This window comes from Seriola aureovittata, chromosome 21 (assembly GCF_021018895.1).
Source record: "Seriola aureovittata isolate HTS-2021-v1 ecotype China chromosome 21, ASM2101889v1, whole genome shotgun sequence".
Taxonomy (NCBI): domain Eukaryota; kingdom Metazoa; phylum Chordata; class Actinopteri; order Carangiformes; family Carangidae; genus Seriola; species Seriola aureovittata.
In genome coordinates, this window is record NC_079384.1 from 8,910,968 (window position 1) to 8,931,831 (window position 20,864).

Here is a 20,864-nt window from a genome sequence, read left to right on the forward strand (position 1 = left end):
TGATGATGACTTGAACTACAACTACACTGTTTATCTGAAGGAGATGGCGGATGAGAGATCCATGTATTAGTGTTTATTCTATATAACTGTATAACACCACCTCCTTTTCTGGTGGTTCAATGTAAACACTGTAAATGTGTTGTTTGCTTCATTAGAATATGTAATACTCAAAAAGAGAATGAATCATGAAACCACTCAGAAAGCTAGTTTTTCTTTTTTTAACTACTCATCCACTTTTTCCCTTTTATTTCAGCTCAAGTACATATATATAGAAACATATAAATATAAATATATATATTTATATATATTTATATATATATTTTTATATATATATATATATATATATTTTTTTTTTTTTTTTTTCCATTTAACTTGTTGATTCTCTGTTGTGTACCACAACATGTAAATGTTTGTTTATACCTGTGCACCTGTGTCAGTACAACTGCCATGAAAGATAATCCGCTTGCCCTCATTATTTACATTTGTTCTATGAGCACTGTACATGAGGTCGAACCCCACATAAGACTTTTTCTGACCTGTTTATTGGACTTATGGAAAATTATATGCTGAAGCACAGCGTCTTCCAACCTGAATGCTAATACTTCAGTTTGCTCTGATGTATTATCTGTCTCCAAAGGCCCATACAATTCTTGTGATGCCAAAGACTACTCATGAGTTCAACAATGTTATTGTACATTTTACTTTGTAACACAAGTATTTATTTCTCATTACACTATGAACATTAAGCACACAGGTCCCAAAGCATACAAACAGAGTCTTAAGAATACAGATAATAATATATAGGTAATATATAGGAGAACTCAGTTTTTCTTTGGTTATTTTTTTACAGTAATGTCATTTTACAGCTAAACAAAATATTAGTGCAAACAACAATATAAAAGAACAGCATACAATAAATAACTGACATTTAGGAAAGAATCACAAAAGGACACTTTGGCTTTCTTGGGAATAGAGTTGGGGTAATTTCTATTAAACTTTCAAACATATCAGAGCTGACTGAAAGAGTTAAGGAAAGTTAAAAGGTTTGCTTTATATATATATATATATATAGCTTCTACAGGACCTGATTTGGCAAGAGGGAGAAGTAGAGACGAGTAGAGCTGGCATAAACTATGACTTCCGGCAGCATCCAAGCCTGAAACAATCCAATTTCCCAAGATTATTTAGGTAGAGTAGAGGCATGACAGCAGATCCCAAAGTTGAACTAATAGTAACTGGGATACCAATAGTACACATGAAGATATTGGCATCGCTGATCAGAGTTAAACCGATTGAATAAAGAAGTACTGGAGGAAGGTATGAGACGACTGCCATGATCAGGCTGTTGATGAGGGTCTGAATGGCTCTTTGCTTCTGTGGATGGATGTTTTTTCTGCCGGGGTCAGACTTAATTAATGTATAAACAATGAAAGAATCACAGACACCAATTATTACCATAGCTATTATAAATGGCACATTGGAAAACATGGTTAAGTATAAACTGTAAGATATAAAGTATGCAATCCCATTCGCAACCGTCAAAGTCCAAACAATGGTGGCCATTATAACCCTGGGAGTCAGACTTTTCCTCTTACGGTAGGTGATTGGATGAACCACAGCCAGGTAACAGTCCAGACAGACACAAGACATCAGGAGGGGTCTCCCGCATGTGTTCAAGGCATAAACACTGTTCCAAAACGATTCAAAGACCACATTCTTCCAGATGAAATTGTTAAATATTCCAGGTGGGATGAAGAACAAGAAAACAGCATCCATGGCGGAGACATTCACTATGAAAAGATCATTTGGTGTGAAGGGACTTCCTCTCCTGTGTCTCTTAAACATCTCCCAGAGGATGGCAATAGAAGCAGGAAAACCAAGAGCGAAGCACAGAACTGAACAAGTAGCCCAGAGATACTTGCCCTGTTCAAAACCTTTACACGCATCAAAATCAAATACGGTGAGGACATTTCCAGATGTGGCAGAGCTGTTGGACAGATGCTTGGAATAAAGATGAACCTCAGGCAACATTATTGAGCAGAGGAGTGGATAAAAGACCTGAAAGACAGGCATACTACTTTAGAGCATGAAAAATGAATTCACAAACCCACATGCATGACTGTAACTGTAATTCTGTCATAACACTGACTCATCCTGCAAGAAAATGGTATCTTTGTTTCATTTATCAGTTTGAAATTCACTGCACATTATCGGTTGATACATGAACAAAAAACACAGACACATACTGTACCTGTTGTTGAGGTTTTGTTGTGTGTATGCGCTGCAGATCTTGTTGCCTTGATGACAAAAGTGCTAAACATCCGTGGAAGCTGCTGCACAGGTTTGTGGTAAGACATCAGTCAAATTGATGAATTGGTGTCAGTGGCAGTTTTGCAAAGCACATGGATTGTTTATGGAAAAGAGCAGACCCGCAGAGCACAGGAGACTCAGCAGGTGTGATAATGAGGGACATGATAAATTTCCTCCTGATGTGACAGCAGGTCAGTGGTTTAAGTGGAGCATAAAGAAAATGCTTTTCTAATGATATAATAACTAAATTAAATAAGACAGTTGAGCAAAGGTTCAGTGTGGTTTAATTTTGGCTTTTGTCGTTTCTCTACTTTTGTCTCTCCAACTTTTGTCCCACTAATGACAAAAGAATGAGTTTACAGCCGAACTTCCACCAAGTACATGTTGACATATCTCACAAGATGAAAAATATGACCTGCTGGTGAAGTCAGTGGGAGTCATCCTATACACACCATGCATCTGTTCAACGTTTCTTGGGAATCCATCCGGTAGTTGTTAAGGCATTGTGCTGAAAGCAAAAAATGTCAACCTGTCGGTGATGCTAGAGTCAAAGCCATTTTGATTTATCTTCTGGGGTCAATGACTGTCTGTACAAAATGTCAATCTATCCAATAGCAAGGTTAAAAAGAGAAGGAAAAACGACTAAGGCTTTAAGTGATAATCATAAAAACAGAGAGCAACTATGCTAGGTCTACTATGCATCTGTCAAAAATTACATCCTTCAAAATCCATTGACCTCTGCTCATCAAAAGTGATGATCAAAAGCAATATTTGCAAACAGGGTATTGTGAAAACTCATTTTATAGAACCCACTGCAAATGGACGTGCAGATGTTGTGTGGCAACTTAAAAACCTCAGACATTACAGGCAAATTAGGTGTCAAAGCTTGGGTTTATTATGACAAATGTGCTGTTGCTGCTGATGAATAATCCTCTCCCTTTCTGCCTGCATTACGTATAAGGTTCAATATCATAGCAGGAAATGTGTGGAGGATCTACATGTACAGTAGCAGGGCGCAGGCCAGAGAAGAATGGGAAAAATATGATCTAAATTCATTTTTCTGAATTCAAAATAGACAATTACAAACAACATTAATGAGCCTGAACTCTATTCAAAGAGATGCTTAATATTTCTGTTTGGTGGCTCTTTGTTGAGCTTTTCATACAGCTTCTCGGGTGTGGGCAAGATCTGGAGTAGATTTCAAGTGCTTCTTTGTAAACCTTTATGAAGTTGTATACAAATAAATTAAATAAATAAATCTAGAACTCGTTAGACATAAAAAAAAAAAAAAATCACAAATAATAACAGAAAATATTTCTGTTGGATAAAAATGGCAAGTAATTACAGTGAAAAGAAATGAAAAGAAGAAGAATTAAGGTAACTGATTCTTATTTAATGGTCACAATGTTTAAATGTTGGCTATGTCGGTGTAAGACTAATGTCTACAACATTACTTATATGTTGACTGTCTGTTCCATAAATCTCCCAGAACTGAGATATCAAACCACCAATTTCTCTAAAAACTACTTGCTTGTCCCTTTTTTGTGTGTTGTTGTAATAATTACGATATTTTTGAAGGCAACAACAACAGCTTCGATGACGCTCATCATCACCGTACTATTTTAGTCCTGTGGTCTCCGCCATTGCTGCCATATTATGACCATCTTTCACCAGCTGTGAGCCACCAATTTCACACATTTAACTCATTTTTTGGATATAACGTTTGTGTTTTACCGGCGGGAAAATATCCCGACTACATGGACTCAACAGTTAGCTCACTTCTGTTGAAATTACACAACGTTATCGGAGACATTATGTTACATTGGTAAAGTAGGCGGTTGCCGAGATGCGTTCAGGGTCTTCTTTCCCTCCTGGTAATTAGTTCCCACCCAGAGGTTATTTGTAGTATCTTTAAAGATGTCGCTACACGGTAAGCGTAAAGAAATCTACAAATACGAGGCGCCGTGGATAGTTTACGCCATGAGCTGGGCTGTCCGGCCGGACAAACGCTTCCGCCTGGCGCTCGGTAGCTTTGTGGAGGAGTACAATAACAAGGTAACTTCAAAGCGCACGTCCTGCCCCATGCTGCTTTTACTGGCAAGCATCGATAATTACGGTGATAATGTGGTCCACCTGTGTTACATTTGAATAGCTGGAAGAGTTTAACTTTATTTGTGAGAAGAAGAATATTAATTATAAATAATGCAAAGTTTTATTTTGTCCATTTGCTCCTGGCTTCCTTCACATTACAGTTTAATGTATAGCTAAGTAGTATTAGGAAATACCTGCAAATATTGTATCATAACATGATTTATAGGCCTACTGATAGATACTGGTGATATCAGGCAAAATTTAGGCAGTAATCTGTTAAAATCTGGCAATGTAGAGTATTAAATTAATATTAAACAGCCTGTGAATGTATAAAACATTTTGTGATAAACGGGATGTAGGGGGCATTTTGCCCTCATTTGAAAATAACAAAAACATGAAAATTAACACATTTTTCATTGGAATGCCAAAGAAAGTTTTCTGTTGAAAGTCAGTTGTTCACACTCGAAATACAGTATTTTATCTTAAAATATTGGAATTGGTTTGATCTGTTTCTTGTATCTGGATGTAATGAGTTTAATTTTAGCTGATATGAAGCATATTGAAACTTTGATTTTGAAATGGGCTCTCTAAGTAAAAATGGTCACACTCCTATTTAGCATTCATATTAAATATATGGACTTAATAAGGCAGACAAGGATTATATTCATCATCGATTAATTTATTGATTTAGAAAAAAGTTTGACAAATTCCCACCTCAAGTTGCTCAAGTCTAAGATTATGTCTTTATGTTTAGCTTTTTATGTTCTAAAGTATTGAGTTTACAATTTCTGTATATTTGATGACTAACTTCTAACTTTTTAGATATTGAATTTCATTAAAATTGTGATTGATCAATTTTCTTTTGACAGAACTTTGATTAACACAGCTGTAAAAGCGACTACTTCATTTAGTTGCTATCAGCACAAGCAGAAACTGGACACATGGCAATTTTACAAAGAACTGAAAAGTATGAAATGACAATGAAAGTGATCAGGTTGAATATTGGGAAATTAATTAGTTTACAGTATCCCTGCCTGGATTATCCCCAGCTGTGTATCGCTAGAATCATCACCACCTGTCACACCACTGACTGACTATACTGTACCTGATCAGATAAGTAACACTACACTGGCTCACTCAAGGTGAGTTGTTATTGTGTCTCTTCAGGTTCAGATAGTTGGTCTGGAGGAGGAGAGCTCCGAGTTTTTGTGCCAAAACACTTTCGACCATCCCTACCCCACCACCAAGATCCTGTGGATTCCCGACACCAAAGGATCGTACCCTGACCTGCTGGCCACCAGCGGAGACTACCTGAGAATTTGGAGGGTAAGAAGACAAACCCTGTCTGACCTGAACCCATGGCTTCACTCTACTCATTTTACACTTAGAAAATTAGTCAATGCATTACATACTATGCTCTATTTAAAAACTATATAATTCAAACTGGTTATAAAATGTTACAGAGATACGTCAGGTCCTTATTTTTTACCTTCTTATTTTATTTTTTGGGAACATCGTCTAAACGCTGATGAACAAATTGTATTCAATATTTCTACCAGTCTTTTTTTCAAAAAGTGCAGAAATATTGAGAATAATTAGTCTTTTTATCGGAAGGTCAGTGATACAGAGACCCGTCTGGAGTGCCTGCTCAACAATAACAAGAACTCTGACTTCTGTGCGCCACTCACATCCTTCGACTGGAACGAGGTGGATCCAAACTTGTTAGGTAAGAGCTAAGTGTAGCTTTACGTCAGGGCAACTTTATTGACTTGGTTCACAACTTGGAGTCTTTATTGACAAATCCCACATAGAAAACTAGAAAAATGATGAGCTTCACTGAGAATATTCTGTTCTTGTATTTGCTGTGTGTATGTTTTCTGTGCAGGTACTTCCAGTATTGACACCACCTGTACGATCTGGGGGCTGGAGACTGGACAGGTGCTGGGAAGGGTCAACTTAGTGTCAGGTCACGTCAAGACGCAGCTAATTGCCCATGACAAAGAGGTAAATTTTATGATACGATGGATCAAATCTTCAAGTATTACAAAATAGACAATAATCTTGGACACCCATCTTTTATGTGAAATGCTCCTCACTGCATAGCTGATGAGAATTCACCGTCTGTCCGTGTTGCAGGTGTATGACATCTCTTTCAGCCGAGCGGGCGGCGGCAGGGATATGTTTGCCTCGGTGGGAGCTGACGGCTCGGTCCGCATGTTTGACCTCCGGCACCTCGAACACAGCACTATCATCTATGAAGACCCCCAGCATCACCCACTGCTCCGACTCTGCTGGAACAAACAGGACCCCAACTACCTGGCCACCATGGCGATGGACAGCATGGAGGTGAGGGCTGCTCTCTCTGTGGACCCATGATGTAAAACTGCATCTCTCAGACTCAGTTTGTGTGCTTGTGCATGGAAAGTTGGAAAAGAAAGTAAGGTGATTTTTAACTCATGGGAAACATACTGTAATACTTTAATTGCTTGCATTATGTTCCGTTTTGTTTTATGTGTATATACATCACTATTATGCTTATCCTTCTTCACAGAGCAAAAGCATTAGTCTGCATATTGAACTTTGTGTGATGACTTTTTTTTTTTTTTTTTTTTAGATGACATTCTTAAATATCTAAGTTAGAAATGAAATGACAATAGATGGATTTCTTTTTTCATACCCTCAGGTGGTGATCTTAGATGTGCGTGTGCCCTGTACTCCAGTGGCCAGACTCAGCAACCACAGAGCCTGTGTCAATGGTATAGCCTGGGCGCCACATTCCTCCTGTCACATCTGCACAGCAGGTATGCAGGTTATTCACACAGAAGTTTGTTTGCAGTCTGGAGGTTGAGGGCTTCACTCAAAAATGTATGTAATAGTTGCTGCAGTCTGAGAGGAGAATATTATCTCAGTACAATATTTTATATTACTGCAGCAACAGACATTGAGCACAAGAGGGAGCTCTTCTACATTTGTGTTCTCTTACCACCACCGTGCCAGTAAATACATGTTTAACATTGTGACAGTTGGAGAGTAAAATTGAGGGGGACCTGTCTGCAACATCATCTCCTGATGCTATTAGTAAAACTGTCTCTGACAGAAATGGTCAGATCTTACATATAAGGGCTTTAAATTCAGTGTCACGTCCAGGGTTTCCGTTGTGTTCTATAGCAACAGACATGAACACCATGCCTGCTGACAACAGAAGAAATTATTACACTTTATGAAATCAGCCTACAGGGAAAAACGCCAGTTCCTTATCACACAACAAAGGCCATATGTTTATGGACAGAAGCGTATATTAAGATCATCTCCTTGTTCCAAAATTGATAATGAGATGGACCTGATTCAGCTCATTTCAGTAATTGATCAACAGGGTTATATAATTAGATGTTGAGATAATTGATCAGAGCAAAGACCTGCCAACCAATTTCCCAAGGGGATCTTTAAGTTAATATTATATTCAAAGACCATTTTGGCCAAAACAATTCTACAACACAGTTACATACATAATAGTGTGTAAAATCCCTTTCATTTGCAATCAATACATTGCTCCTGTAGTGCAATAGTCTGGTATGCTGCTGATCTTCTGTGAATTTCCCCTGAACTTGCTTTGATGTTTTTATGTCCTGCTGAACGATAGAACCTGGTCATTAACCAGACATCAGGCCAGTAACATGTGATGTTTAGTAACATTATTTTCTTCCTGTCTAAACAAGATAAATCAATTCAAATCAAACCTCCTCCCCTCATCTGTCTAGCGGATGACCACCAGGCTCTAATCTGGGACATCCAGCAGATGCCGCGGGCCATCGAGGACCCTATACTGGCCTACACAGCTGAGGGAGAGATCAATAATGTACAGTGGGCCTCCACCCAGCCCGACTGGATCTCTGTCTGCTACAACAACTGCCTGGAAATCCTCCGAGTCTGAGCTGATGACATGGAGCAACGAGGCGTGGATCAACTCAGAAACGTTCTCAGTGGGATTCCCAAGGTGACCGGAGTTTGTTGATGGAAATTCTTTGTTTACTGAGGACAAATACTTGTTTTGGCTTCATGTTGATACAGATGATGTGTGTTAAGCTTTTATCAGCTGAGTGGGAACTACAGTATGTTACTGTTTAACTTTGTGATACAGTAACACCAAGACGTCCTGTATCAGAAAACTCGAACAAGCACCGAACCAGCCCTCGCGTAACTAAAAGACTGTTAAATCTGTTGTCATGTACAGATACAAATCAATGTCCAGTACCCTTAAAGCTTTCAGCATGTTGTTTAATCGACAAAAAGGCTAGTCAATAACATGTTTTTCTATGCTACAGTGTGCATTTTGTTTTGTAGTTTAAGCCATCCATCTGATATCCAATATTCACGTCAATATTCACTTTTTGATGCTGCAGAAATGCAGTTTAGCCAGATTGAATGTGGTTAATGTGAATTTAAGTGTTTTCATGTACTCAAATGTTTTTTAACTTATATAAATATATATTTTATTCAACTAAATATCATTTGTGATATGAAAAACATATCTGCCACAGTTAACTAGTATTAACTGACCATAATACATATTTCTTTGTCATTTCTGCAACATTATTTTTATTTGTAGCAACATTAGTTTATTTTATACAGGAATAAACACTCCCTCACAGTTGAAACAATTATATAGAAGTTTTATATTTAGACAATTATTTCACACTGAGGTGACTCATTAACACATTGATAAGAATCTATAATACAGATTTACAGTTAGAATGATAGGTTGAAAAGTGTATTCTTCCAGTTACTGTAAAACACTGCCTGGACTTTATCCTCCAAAATCTGTATAATATAAAGAAAATACTTGGTCAAACTGAAATTGGATCACGAATGCTGTCAGTCCTGCTGTGATGTTGGGATCACGATTGGATGGGAAACACAAGCCATGGGAGGGAACAGGAGTCTTATTCGCTGCAACTGTTTCAGTTTGTGGCTATGATGAGCAATTGTTTGCTGAGCATAAACTGAGAAAAACCACCTGTTCATAGATTCATTTTCCAAAATTGGAGGTCCAGTGAAGTGACATACTGTATATCAGCCAGTACTTAACCAGGTATTGTTGTACAGAAATGCCAGAGATATGTTTGTGGTAATTGAGGGGAGGGGGAGTCATTCCATAATTTGTGCATCAGAGCGCACTGACAAATTTGTTTTTGAACTGTTAAGTGTCCCACTCTGTACATCTGTACATATCTTGGTCACAATTCTTCAATGGATCCAAAAATGTTTATCTGATGTATTTCTGTTTTTAAAAAAAAAAAAAAAAAAAAAGGATCAACCCAAATGCTGTTATCAGATGAAGGAGTAGTTTTAATTTTTGCGTTTTTGCTTAGAATTAGGTGCAAAGATCGATACCACTCATGTCTGTCTGGTAAATGTGGAGCTATAGCCACAACCTGTTTCCAGTCTTTGTGCTAAGCTAAGCTAAGCTAACAGGCTAGTGGCTGTAGCTTCACATTTATCGTACAGTCTTGAGGGAGGTATTGATCTCATCTCAATCTGTTCCCAACTCTTGGCAAAAAAAAAGCAAATAAGCTCATTACCCAAAATGTGGAACTATTCCTTTTACTCTCAAATAACAGTATTGCTGATGGCCTCACAAATTCATTATCAGTCAGGCTCTTGTCTGTGGGTAAAAGGTCTGTACTGATCAGCAAGGGAAATACTTAGGATTTAAACAGGATCAGGATTATGACACAACAGGGATGGAGCAGAACTGGTGCTCTCAAAACCAAACCGGGATGGAACAAGATGTAAAATATGATTATGAGATGCAAAGAAAAACTCCTGTGTACTCTTTACCATGCACAACTTGTAAGTTAGCAGTTGTCCTCTGGAAAGTATGATAACTGTTGTAATCATTACTGACTGAGAAGAAATCCTTGCCGGTCACCACGATCTGGTTTTGAGACACTACTTGCTGTCCAAATGTGTACTGATAGCTGATTCTTGGACTAGTCAAATGGCCCCTTCCACAAGTCTGTATGTAGCAGTGTATTTCTACTTTCTTTCAGTGTCATACTGGTTGCCACAAAAATGTCTTCAGATGACAGGCAGCACAGGGTCTGACAGGTGTTTCTGGATCTCAGCTAGTCCTGACGTGACGTCCAGGTTTCCCGGCAGTGAGGGGTAGCGGAGGCTGCCGCACAGCCTGGGGTTCTCCATGAGGGAGGATTTGACTGACGGCTGGGGCAGCTGTGGGGTTAACCCTGTGTGGGTCTCAGTTTCGGGGGTGACGGTCATGAACATGGTGTCGTCTGACGCCACAGTCACATGGATACCGCTGGACAGTGACTCCTTGGACTTCTTGGTGAATTTAAGGTCGGTCTGGTTCGAGCTCTAGAGTAAGGAAATCACATACTTTTGAACTTTTATTTCTTACGTAAAAGACTAGAAATGTATCTGTTCTAGTGAACAGTGACTGTAGTATTAGTATCAGTCCATACCTGTGTGGGGGCTCTGCTGTCCATCTGTATGGGAGAGATGGGGTACATGCTGTGGAGCACTGGTGTCCCAGTCCCATACAGGCCGGGTGAGTCAGAAGGGAGGGTACTGGATGATACAGTGCTGTAAGCTGGAGGTACAGGAGCGATCTGCCTCTGGAGAAGCTGGAGAATAACGTTGATGTCTGCTGTCATGCGAGTCTCCAGTCTGGGGAATTAAGGAACAAAGAGAAGGACAGAAGAATTTTTATATACAGAAGCTATTAGGTGAAATAATGAGTCCAGGACATACGGCCAGAAATTTTAATTTGATGACAGAAAACTCCTTTAATTAATCTTAAAGGACCGCTTTCTCCGTTTCCCTCTGCACCTGTCTATATTTGCACCAGTTTGTTTACCCTGTTGTCCTGTTTCATTAATATGGTCATAGCCTTCCTGTCTGTTGCATCTCCCTGTCTGAACCTTGAATGCTTCTGCTGAACTTCTCCATTTGGCTTGGACAAGCTTTGATATTTCCAGCAGAGCTGCTTCAAGCCATTCCCTGACCAGCAGATGCTTCCACACACGAAACTACTCACCTGTTGAGCTGTGAATGTAAAACCTCAAGTCGAGACTCTAGCTCGCCGGGCCTTTCTTCTGTGAACGGTGGTGGGTGGTATGAGTTGTGGACAGAGGAAGATCGGCATGCGCGACTGGAAAATTGTTGTGACTGTCGGTCTGGCCAGTACTGATACATTCCCGGCACATTCAAAGATGAAGCTGAGGAAAATAAAAGAAATGGGGGGGAAATTTGACATATTTTATCTGATTTAAATAATGGGAATGTCCAAAATGTTAAAGACACGCAGTAGTCTGAATATGACTATGTGGCACCCAAAATCTTGTTTTTCTGATGTATCTTTAACATTCAAGGATGGGCGATGAGGTAATGAGGACAATTACCTTGGTGGCCCATGTCCAACACCGAGTCCCTCCCCACTGACGTGCCACTCGGGGGTAGCAGCTGCACTACAGAGGGGGAGTAATCTCGCGTGGCGTCTTCAGGAGGATAAAGCTCTACTTTGGCACCATGACAAAGAGACTTAGCTAGGTCCTCACTGGACTGGGAGCATGGGGATCCACAGCTACAGTGGTCATCCCAGTGGGCCTGGGGAGGTGAGTGACGATGACGGAAGGACTGAAGGGGGTAGGAGTCTTCATGATCGATTCCATCTGTTTCCAGAAAAGCATTTCAGTCACTCAGTTACTGCGTTTTGTTTATGTATCTCTAAATTGCACTCTAATAGAATTAAATCAAAAACACCCTGAACATATTAACCACCAACCTGTTCTTAGGACATTAGTGTTGCTTCTTTGCAGTATCTCCCATGCACTCGATAAACTTATATCACCACATATCTCACCTGGCCGAATTCGGCAGTCCAGGGAGTGGATTCTGTGTCTTTGCTTGTGGTGATATCCACAGTCGTCACCAGAGTCATCGGTTGTTATTATTGGTGGCACTTGATCGGCCTGATGAACACAGAAAAAAAAAAAAGACGGATACCCATTGTCTTAAATCCCAGAACATCATGCTGTGAAATTTAAAATTTCAAGAACAAGAACCTAACATACATCTCTCAGGTCAAAGGTCATCTCCAGGTTCCTCCAGAAGTTGTCTGCAAAGCTGGGATAGATATCCAGGACCTCCAGCAGGTCGTCCCTCAGGATGCGGTGCAGGTCACAGTAGGTGATGGTGTGGACGTCGGAATTGGACTTCCCTGGCTCATCATACAGGTGGATAGCCTCGCCAAAGATGTCATTCTTCTCTGCAAGAGTAGAGTAGATGCTGTTTTTGTAGTATGGCTTTGGGGCATTTCTGAGACACTACATTACAATTAGACATGTTACCTAATATTGCTACTACCACATCATCCCTGTTGACCTGGATCGATCCACGAGAGATGAAGAAGAGAGAGTCCAGGATGTCTCCGTAGTGGATTAGAGTATCTCCCGGAGGAGCGTGGACCGTCTTGAACCTCATGGCCAAGGCGCGCAGACAGGCTTGACTACCTCCACGGAAAGCCTTAAAGTTCTCTAGCAGAGATCTGTTCAAGTGCAAACAGATGTCAGCCTGCAAAGACGCTGGAAACCCCTTCAACACCTGAATATGGGATGAAAAAACAATCAAAATATCAGAGATAAGATGCAAAAGATGTTACAGAAGTAAGTATTGTCACTGTTCTGCTTACAGCATTCATGTCAATGCCGTTTGTGTAGGACCAGGCATGCTGAAAGTACTCCTCCAGTCTTTGGCGCAGGCAACCTGGGATTTGGTGGAATCTAATGAATTCTTTGACGCGCAGCATCTGGGTGTGGTAGCGGGTTGTACCTGAGTATAGCCGCTGGATGATGGCAGACACGTTCCCAAATATGCTGGCGTACATGAGAGCTGAGACAGAAGCAAAGGACGACAAACAGATAACAATAAGACCTGTCTGGTTATGTTATTTCAGTTGTAATATTTGCTAAAAATACTAAGAAGTTGTTATGAAAACAGGCAGAGGTATATGTGTATATATATATATATATATGTATATGTATATGTATATGTGTATATATATATATATGTATATTAAGGAACTGTATGAAAATTATTGGGGAGGCACAGGGGGTAGGAAAGGGGGAGGGTTATTTTTTTTTTTTTCTTTTTGCTGAAGAGGTAGGAGGGTAGTCTGACATTTCCAAATTAATTATCAATAACATTGTGAAGGGTCTAAAAGTGAAACATCCCCTGCCCGGTAACTTTCATCCAGTCCATAACAGTGTTATTCAACTCACAGCCAATAACCATGACGCAGATGGAGAAGATCTTCTCAGAGTTGGTGTTTGGAGAAACGTTACCGAACCCCACACTGGTCAAGCTGCTCAAGGTGAAGTACAGAGCAGTGACGTACTTGTCTTTGACCGACGGACCAGAGGAGGAGTCGCTATCGTTATATGACTTGCCCAGTTGTTCAGCCAGGTTGTCCAGCCAACCGGTCTCCGTGTACGGCCTCTCGACAAAACCAATGGCATACCAAATGCAGGCTAGCCAATGGGCGATGAGTACAAAGGTGCACATGAGTAAGAAGAGGACCGCAGCTCCATATTCAGAATATCGGTCCAGTTTTCTTGCCACACGGACCAGTCTTAGCAGGCGAGCTGTTTTCAGCAGGCTTGTTAAGGTTGCCATCTGTGGTGTCCATTAACAGGGAAGAAGATTTTAGACAGGGAAATGGCCAATCAACTTATAGCAGCTTTGGAGGACTTCATTAAAAAGAACATTTTAGTAATTGAGAGACTTGAGGACAGCACAATTATATCCAAGGATAATTTTAGATACAAACAATGTGAACTAGAAAAAGCTTTCAGAGACAAAGTTCTTACCTCATCAGAGCCCGATCTGAAAATGAGAAGGTCAAAAGGGATCGCTGCAAAGAGATCAATAGGGAACCAGCCTTTGACATAGTGCTTGGCTATCCGGCTCGGCTGTGTGACCACCTCGTCATTCTGGTCCACGTATGTTGTGCGAAGATTGATGACTATATCCACAATAAACAGCACATCCACCATAAGGTCCGCCACATTCAGAGGGTTACATGTGTAGCCACAACTCCTTTGACGTAAATCGCCATGGTCATCCAAGAGGAAAGCAGCTGAGTAAGGAGTGAAAACAGCCGTGTAGAGGACCAGGAGGAGAATTATCCAGTCCCAAAACGCCTTGAAGGGGCTGTAGTGAAGCAAGATCCACCATGTTGTCTGTGGCACCTGGAGTTTGTATTCAGGCAGTACATCAGACTCCAGAGAAAGTACCTAAGCATAAAGAATGCAGCAGTACACAATGATTCTCACATATGAACACAGGCTTTCAATCTTATTTAGTGCTGTAATGCATTTTGAGTAAACAAGTTATTCTTCTCTCAGAAGGCAAAAGAGCAAAATTGCATGAAAAACAGGAAAACGGTAACACAAGTACATCCTCTGAAACAAAGAGCAGCAATTTGAAAACTATCTTTCTCTCTGAGATAATACTAACCAACAGACCTTTCTAGAAGACGTACTGTTTTGACCGAGTTCTTGGTGAAGGCTGCATGCTCTGGTTTTGCGACCTTGTAGGTCCAACAAATCCTTGACCATCCTGTCATTGGTGACTCTCAGCAGAGGCAAGACTTGTGCGAGGTTACATCCAGATAGTACATTTATTTTCAGATAGCTTGAAAATCTTGGGTGAAGCTAAAGCACCAGTGTGCTGTAATCAACCACGCAAGAGCTGACTGAGCACCGGATGCTGGTGGGCTGGAGGGTTGTAATGATGAATTGGGCGTCACAATCACACAGCTGAGTTCATGTGCTGCCACTGTCTCCTTGTTCTCTTCAGCACAATTTCAAAATAATAGTTGCTGCCCTGATGAATTTCGCACACCTTGCAGACAAATGGATAAATCTATCAGATACATACATAGATAGTTATACAGATATATAGAAAGACTATTAAATGGACAACATCACTCAGCATCCCACAGAGGCAGTGATGCAGAATGCTGAGCCCCAGGGCTGCGGCAGTAACAGCAGAAGGCCTGAATTGAACTGTGGCTCAATGTAACTTTGTTTTTCACACCCAGGAGGAAAACATTCAGCCACCAAACCGCCTACTGATTTTTCCACTAGCAGGTTAATAAATGTCATGGCAACTTTTTTGGAAGCCTCTTTTTCTTGGAAATCAAAGCATGATTAATGTGGGCTCTTAAATTACAGATTGAACCTGGCAAGCCTCAAATGCACCATGGGGCATTATAGTCACAGACTTTCACTTGAAATTTGGTAGTAAATAAGTACGGACTTCTTGGCTCGCAGTCAGGCCAGCTGCACACTTCGAGTGTATTAAACCGACGCACACAGCCACGGCCTCGGCCCCCGTACCTGCGTGACCTTCTCTGTGACGTTCTGAGAGCGGTCCTTCACCTTGGAGGGGCTGAGCAGCTCCACCCTGGGAGTTGGAGGTGAGTGGCAAACAGGGCCCCTGCTGCCTGGACCCCCACTCTTCATAAGGTCTGAGTCAGACATGGAGCTCTGCTGGCCGACAGGTGATTGGAAAAACAGGAATTTATTTAAATTTAGGCCAAAGAGATGCTAAACAATCTTTGTTTTTAGAGTTTTTGTTCTTATTTTGTAGTTTTTTCTGGAAAGACATTTGGCTTACTACTACTATTACTCCAGTTCTAGTATTCATTAACACTGTTGGCTGCGTAACTCTACTCATGATGTAGTTTTCTTGCTATACTGAACTTACACTGTAGATTCCTTCCATTTAATTCATTAAAATTTTGCCTCAGTATTGTTTTTATCACAATAGCAATATCAATTTAAAAAAAAAAGGAACCAATCTGTGACGCTTAATACTCTGCACCACCCCCTTAACAAATTCCTCTCTGCTCTGATTTCCCAGAATGCCCATCTAGCTGTGCCCCTCCCAAAAATACTCTCGCCTTCAAATACTGGATAGTCTCAATACTTGACTCACAAAGTGTAACTGCACAGAGAAGGTAGCAGGTACAGAAAATGTGCTCTCATCAGTCAGTCAGTTCTAGTAATGAACACAACTTACCTGACTTGAAACCAGAAAATCAGATCCTCCTTGGCCTTGACCACTAGACAGCCATGACTCAAACCTCCATCCCTCTGAACACCTTTTTGTGTGTTCAAAAACGTTCACTCTCCTCTTTCATGGGTCATATTTAGGCAAAACAAATGTACTTCTGGTTGTCAGTGTGTGGATGCACACGTCGATGTTGAACCCTCCACTCTGGCACAGGGCAGAGGACTGGCCTGCAGCTCGCATGTTGCTGCGCAACATTTGCCAACACTGGAAAACAATCAATGCTATGCTATAGCAGACAGGAACTGACAGGAAAATCAATGTCGAGCATTGATAAAAAGAACAAATGGGCTCAGAGCCATCACACTGGACTTCCCCATTAACAGCAAATTACCATTTCAATGTTCTTGTATGCAGTTGTTGTTGGTAGTGTGCATCAAAACATAGTTGAGGCTGTGGCATATGTGACACTGTGGTGCAAAAAACTAAATCAGCTGGCTAAAGGTATAGCGTCCGCTCAATATGTTGCATGCATACTGTTAATGTGGGATCTTATTGACTCCAATGTTGACACTACAGTATTATGAGGGGGTAATGACCTGTGATGACATGGGCTCAAAATGTCCTTCAGCCGTAACCTTCAGCCAACTGTATTCTTTTTGTTTTGTTTTAACAATAATATAATAAATACACATTTTTGCATAATCTTTCAATGAGGAGGAAAAAGTACAAGTATTCTTAATACTTTTTAACTCGCTAGTCAAACTTTTTTGTGGACAAACCATACCTGACATAAATCACTTTTCCAGCAGAGACTTTTTATATGTGAAATAACATCTCCGGAGGGGATCTTTAAGTGTTATTTTTAATCTAATCCTTGTTAATGCATTGTTTCCTTCTTCAAGTAGTAAAAGTGAAATGTCCTCTTGATGGAACATTTTTATTTCTTACCTCTAAGATCTCGTGAATGAGTTTCCAATAGAGGGACACTCTTACTAATACCTTTCCCCCAACTTTTAAAGACCTATTTCACAAATGATGTCTCTTAAAATGCCACCTATGGCTTCTACTGGCTGCTCACGAACTTCTGTAGAAAAGTGCAGTCTGACCATAGAAAATATTTAAGGTGAAACATCACTTCACATTCCAACTAGGACCACAGTTTAATTTCTCATCAAAACTTTTTCCCATATAGACATCAAAATGGCCAAAACACACAGATTCTCACACTGATAACGTCTGTTCCTTATAATGACATGACAAGCAGTAGTATCTTTACTGACTGATGTACAAGGTTGTCAAAATCTTTCTCTGTGAAATGAGATATTCCACATGCAACCTACTCAGTGTCTACCAAGTGTCCAGAGATCGTACTCAGCTGTCAGCCTGGATATTGTCCCATACTCGAACTACGTCTGGACAGTCATTGAGAGCGTCTATTAGTGTTGAAGCGGTATCCAGCTGGTCCTGGTCCAGAGACGAGAAGATGCTTGGAGCAAACTCCACCCCAGAAGATGCAATCTGCATTCCCAGCTTCTCCAATGAGGCCCGCACCTTATTCACGTCCATGGTGTCACAAATAAACTGAAGAGAGATCAGATCAAACTGTTAAACCGTAGTAGGGTGCAACTTTTGTTTCCCAAAATCCCAACATAGATATGCAATTTAAAATGAGAAGAACCTGCGAGAAGTTTGTATTATAGTATTTAATTCTGCAATAGGAAGGGGTGATAAACTGCTCTTAGTGGGATATATTAATGTCCGATAACAAAATTGTACCAAATAAGTTGCAATAATGTAATGATAACAATCATGTGGTGATGGGAAGCAGAGGTGGACAGACAGGAAAAGAAACTTCTGCAAAAAGGGAAATTTAAACACAGGACTGTATGTGTCTGTATTTCAAAGAGACACTTTCAGAGTCTCTGTTGAGATTGTCTGCTGCAGAAAGAAATGTGATAAATATGACATTTTCAGTATCACATTTATTCACATTTAAATTTCAGAGCCAACCAAGATGGCTCCACATATGCCTCATTCCAATCACAGCTGCTTCCACTTGCAGCGACATGTGTCACTGTACCATACTGTCTCTACTGCTCTCCATAGAGAAGTTGCCTCTTCATGTCTGACCTGCAGGAGAGGCTGCTCCTCCTCGTCCTCACTCTCTTGGACATCTTCGGCTCCCGCCTCAATGGCCAGCTCCAGAGCTCTCTCCGTCGAGATGGTCTTGCCCGCCATCGCCACCACCCCCCTCCTGGTGAAGTTGTGGTGGACTCCATCAGACAGCATCCCTCTGTGAAATAGCAAAGAATTACACCATCAGCACAGCACGGTCCCATACAATCGTCTATTTGTAACTGTAAGAGCTAATGTATTGAATCTTTTCCTGAAAGGATGAAAATCACCAAATTATGAGGCTTATATAGGTAATAATTATGTATTGCATGATATTGATGCATGATTTCATCACTTCTTTACTTCTGTGCCAACACCTTCTGTCCAATGGCAATGATGTTGCAGGGACGATACAGTACACAGTGCTATCCACAGCTCTAGGGACATCTAGTGGCTACTGACATTTGCACAATACACTGCACCTACTTACATCACAGTACCAACAATGTGTACCATGTACTCTTTTATCATTGCATTTCTGGCCTGTGTATCATAATACTGCTGTAAAATCTGGTATTCACCAGAGGGAAGACTTTGTAACTTTTATCCATCTGTCAGCTCATAGTACGTGTCACTGTCTGAAGTGGCCTGGTGATCTTGAATGTCAAGCAGATCACATCAACACTAAGGATTAGCCATCAGTGTTGTGGTGAAAGCACATGAATTATCTGTGATGGAGTATTTCAGACTAATATTATGAGCCGGTCCTGACCCGTTCTTGTTAAGCAGGCGTTTAATTTCCTGGTGGCAGCGGGTGTTGTTGTCAGTGAGGACCTCGATGAGCAGCAGACATCCACCGGGCCCCCGAGCTTCGAACATGTGCTGGGATGCTGGTTTAGACTTTTCCTGTGGAGCCAGGTGAGAAGACATGAATGTTTATTTTTTTTCTTTGGGAGGAATAGGGTCCATCCTTCCAGAGCCTTGAAAATTCTACACACACAGTACGGTGGACCAACAACCTACTAGGACACTGTTTAGGACAATTTTTCTTCTATCTTACTGTGACAGAGTTGTCAACCTACCGCACTCTTGATTGCAGCCTCTATGGATGCTTTGGGCATGTTTTTGTTCCTGCACTGCTGCAGCACGTGTGCCAAGTTAATATTCAGATCTGGGTTAGGTCCACCCTCTGCAGATGAAACCAAATTTGACATTAGCTACAGTCCACAAAATCTTAATTGTAAAAACGACATGAAAACGCTCCAGCCTCACCTTTCACAGCTATTTTTATCATCATGCCAAACTTCATAAACATCTTTCCTCTCGCCTCATCTTTGGGTCCTTTGATGTGTTTCACCTTTGACCATTTGTTGTGCCCGGCACATAATGAGGAGCAGAGTTGCAGCTTTCTGACAGAGGCCCTCAACGGGACGGACATCACGCATGGAGCCGGAGTCAGGACGGACTTCACCGAGGCCGAGCACCTGCCTGAGGCCACGGCCAGTGTCCGGGGGAGCAGGACCCGGGAAGCCCCCAGCACCGCCACCCCCGCCATGCCCTTCTCACATACACACACACAGTACCAAAGTATTTCACACGTCTCCGTCTGCGGACGAGGCTTTACTTTCAGAAAACATTCATATTAAACTCGACAAATGAATGAAACCGCCTGAAGTTTTCTAACTCACAGCTTTGACAGGTCCACAGAACGTGCAGCTACTGTCCTTGTTGTGCAGCCGGCAGTTCCGGGTTGCTGTGACGTCAAAAGTCGACCTTTCAAAATAAAAGCTAAATCACGCTTCACGCCGTTGAGCGTAAAATAAAGAAAGAAATAAAGAAAGAAATAATAACAACAATAGTATAAGTGTACAATAGTAAAAACAACAAATAATAATAATAATATTGATTATTATTTAGTTATATTATTATTATTATTATTATTAGAAGTATATTTTTCTTTCTTTCTTTTTCTTTTGGCAAAAATTGAATTAAAAACTATAAACTAACTATAAATTAATTAAAAACGAATGCATTTATAGTATTTTGTATTGTTTTGTTTTATGAGGAAACTGTAATAAATCCTGAACCATGGGAACTTTAAATGTCTTTGAGGACCCCTGGGTGTCTCTGGTTGAGATTGAGAGCTACTGCAGAATATCAGCACACAACTTTAACAACTAGTCCAAATATTATCAGCAACACCAGCCAAAAATATTGCACCTTTTCCCCATCTCATCTGTGAACCTGTT

The 20,864-nt window shown here is 40.7% G+C and overlaps 3 protein-coding genes across 3 annotated transcripts; 1 reads left to right on the forward strand and 2 right to left on the reverse strand.

The window, feature by feature from the left end:
* The first annotated feature begins 3,931 nt into the window (after positions 1-3,931).
* On the forward strand, positions 3,932-9,059 carry LOC130162708 (DDB1- and CUL4-associated factor 7-like). The gene is made up of 7 exons (XM_056366492.1): positions 3,932-4,365; positions 5,569-5,727; positions 6,016-6,127; positions 6,287-6,405; positions 6,538-6,747; positions 7,085-7,202; positions 8,160-9,059. The coding sequence occupies exons 1-7, from the start codon at positions 4,228-4,230 to the stop codon at positions 8,330-8,332; spliced, it is 1,029 nt and encodes a 342-aa protein (XP_056222467.1). The 5' UTR covers positions 3,932-4,227; the 3' UTR covers positions 8,333-9,059.
* A 623-nt stretch (positions 9,060-9,682) lies between these two features.
* Positions 9,683-16,184, reverse strand: kcnh6b (potassium voltage-gated channel, subfamily H (eag-related), member 6b). Its single transcript, XM_056366491.1, has 11 exons — positions 15,822-16,184; positions 14,289-14,714; positions 13,701-14,094; positions 13,112-13,311; positions 12,771-13,023; positions 12,495-12,688; positions 12,284-12,392; positions 11,823-12,092; positions 11,459-11,639; positions 10,884-11,088; positions 9,683-10,776 (listed from the first exon to the last, which is right to left on the reverse strand). Exons 1-11 carry the CDS (start codon positions 15,963-15,965, stop codon positions 10,480-10,482), a joined length of 2,673 nt encoding a protein of 890 aa, XP_056222466.1. The 5' UTR covers positions 15,966-16,184; the 3' UTR covers positions 9,683-10,479.
* Positions 16,185-17,635: 1,451 nt separating this feature from the next.
* Positions 17,636-20,377, reverse strand: LOC130162710 (translational activator of cytochrome c oxidase 1). The gene is made up of 6 exons (XM_056366493.1): positions 20,304-20,377; positions 19,888-20,173; positions 19,698-19,804; positions 19,388-19,521; positions 18,631-18,793; positions 17,636-18,081 (listed from the first exon to the last, which is right to left on the reverse strand). The coding sequence occupies exons 2-6, from the start codon at positions 20,168-20,170 to the stop codon at positions 17,872-17,874; spliced, it is 897 nt and encodes a 298-aa protein (XP_056222468.1). The 5' UTR covers positions 20,171-20,173; positions 20,304-20,377; the 3' UTR covers positions 17,636-17,871.
* Between the last annotated feature and the right edge of the window lie 487 nt (positions 20,378-20,864).

Excerpts from the sequence above, each read along its gene's own strand:
- LOC130162708 (XM_056366492.1), top strand. The coding sequence starts at position 4,228 with ATGTCGCTACACGGTAAGCGTAAAGAAATCTACAAATACGAGGCGCCG. Across the intron at positions 6,748-7,084 it reads TGGCGATGGACAGCATGGAG|GTGGTGATCTTAGATGTGCG; the intron begins GTGAGGGCTGCT and ends TCATACCCTCAG. Across the intron at positions 7,203-8,159 it reads CTGTCACATCTGCACAGCAG|CGGATGACCACCAGGCTCTA; the intron begins GTATGCAGGTTA and ends TCATCTGTCTAG.
- kcnh6b (XM_056366491.1), bottom strand. The coding sequence starts at position 15,965 with ATGTCTGACTCAGACCTTATGAAGAGTGGGGGTCCAGGCAGCAGGGGC. Across the intron at positions 14,715-15,821 it reads TCACAGAGAAGGTCACGCAG|GTACTTTCTCTGGAGTCTGA; the intron begins GTACGGGGGCCG and ends CTTTATGCTTAG. Across the intron at positions 12,689-12,770 it reads TGTGGTAGTAGCAATATTAG|AGAAGAATGACATCTTTGGC; the intron begins GTAACATGTCTA and ends CTACTCTTGCAG.
- LOC130162710 (XM_056366493.1), bottom strand. The coding sequence starts at position 20,170 with ATGGCGGGGGTGGCGGTGCTGGGGGCTTCCCGGGTCCTGCTCCCCCGG. Across the intron at positions 19,805-19,887 it reads GATAAAAATAGCTGTGAAAG|AGGGTGGACCTAACCCAGAT; the intron begins GTGAGGCTGGAG and ends TTTCATCTGCAG. Across the intron at positions 18,794-19,387 it reads CGCCTGCTTAACAAGAACGG|AGGGATGCTGTCTGATGGAG; the intron begins GTCAGGACCGGC and ends GCTATTTCACAG.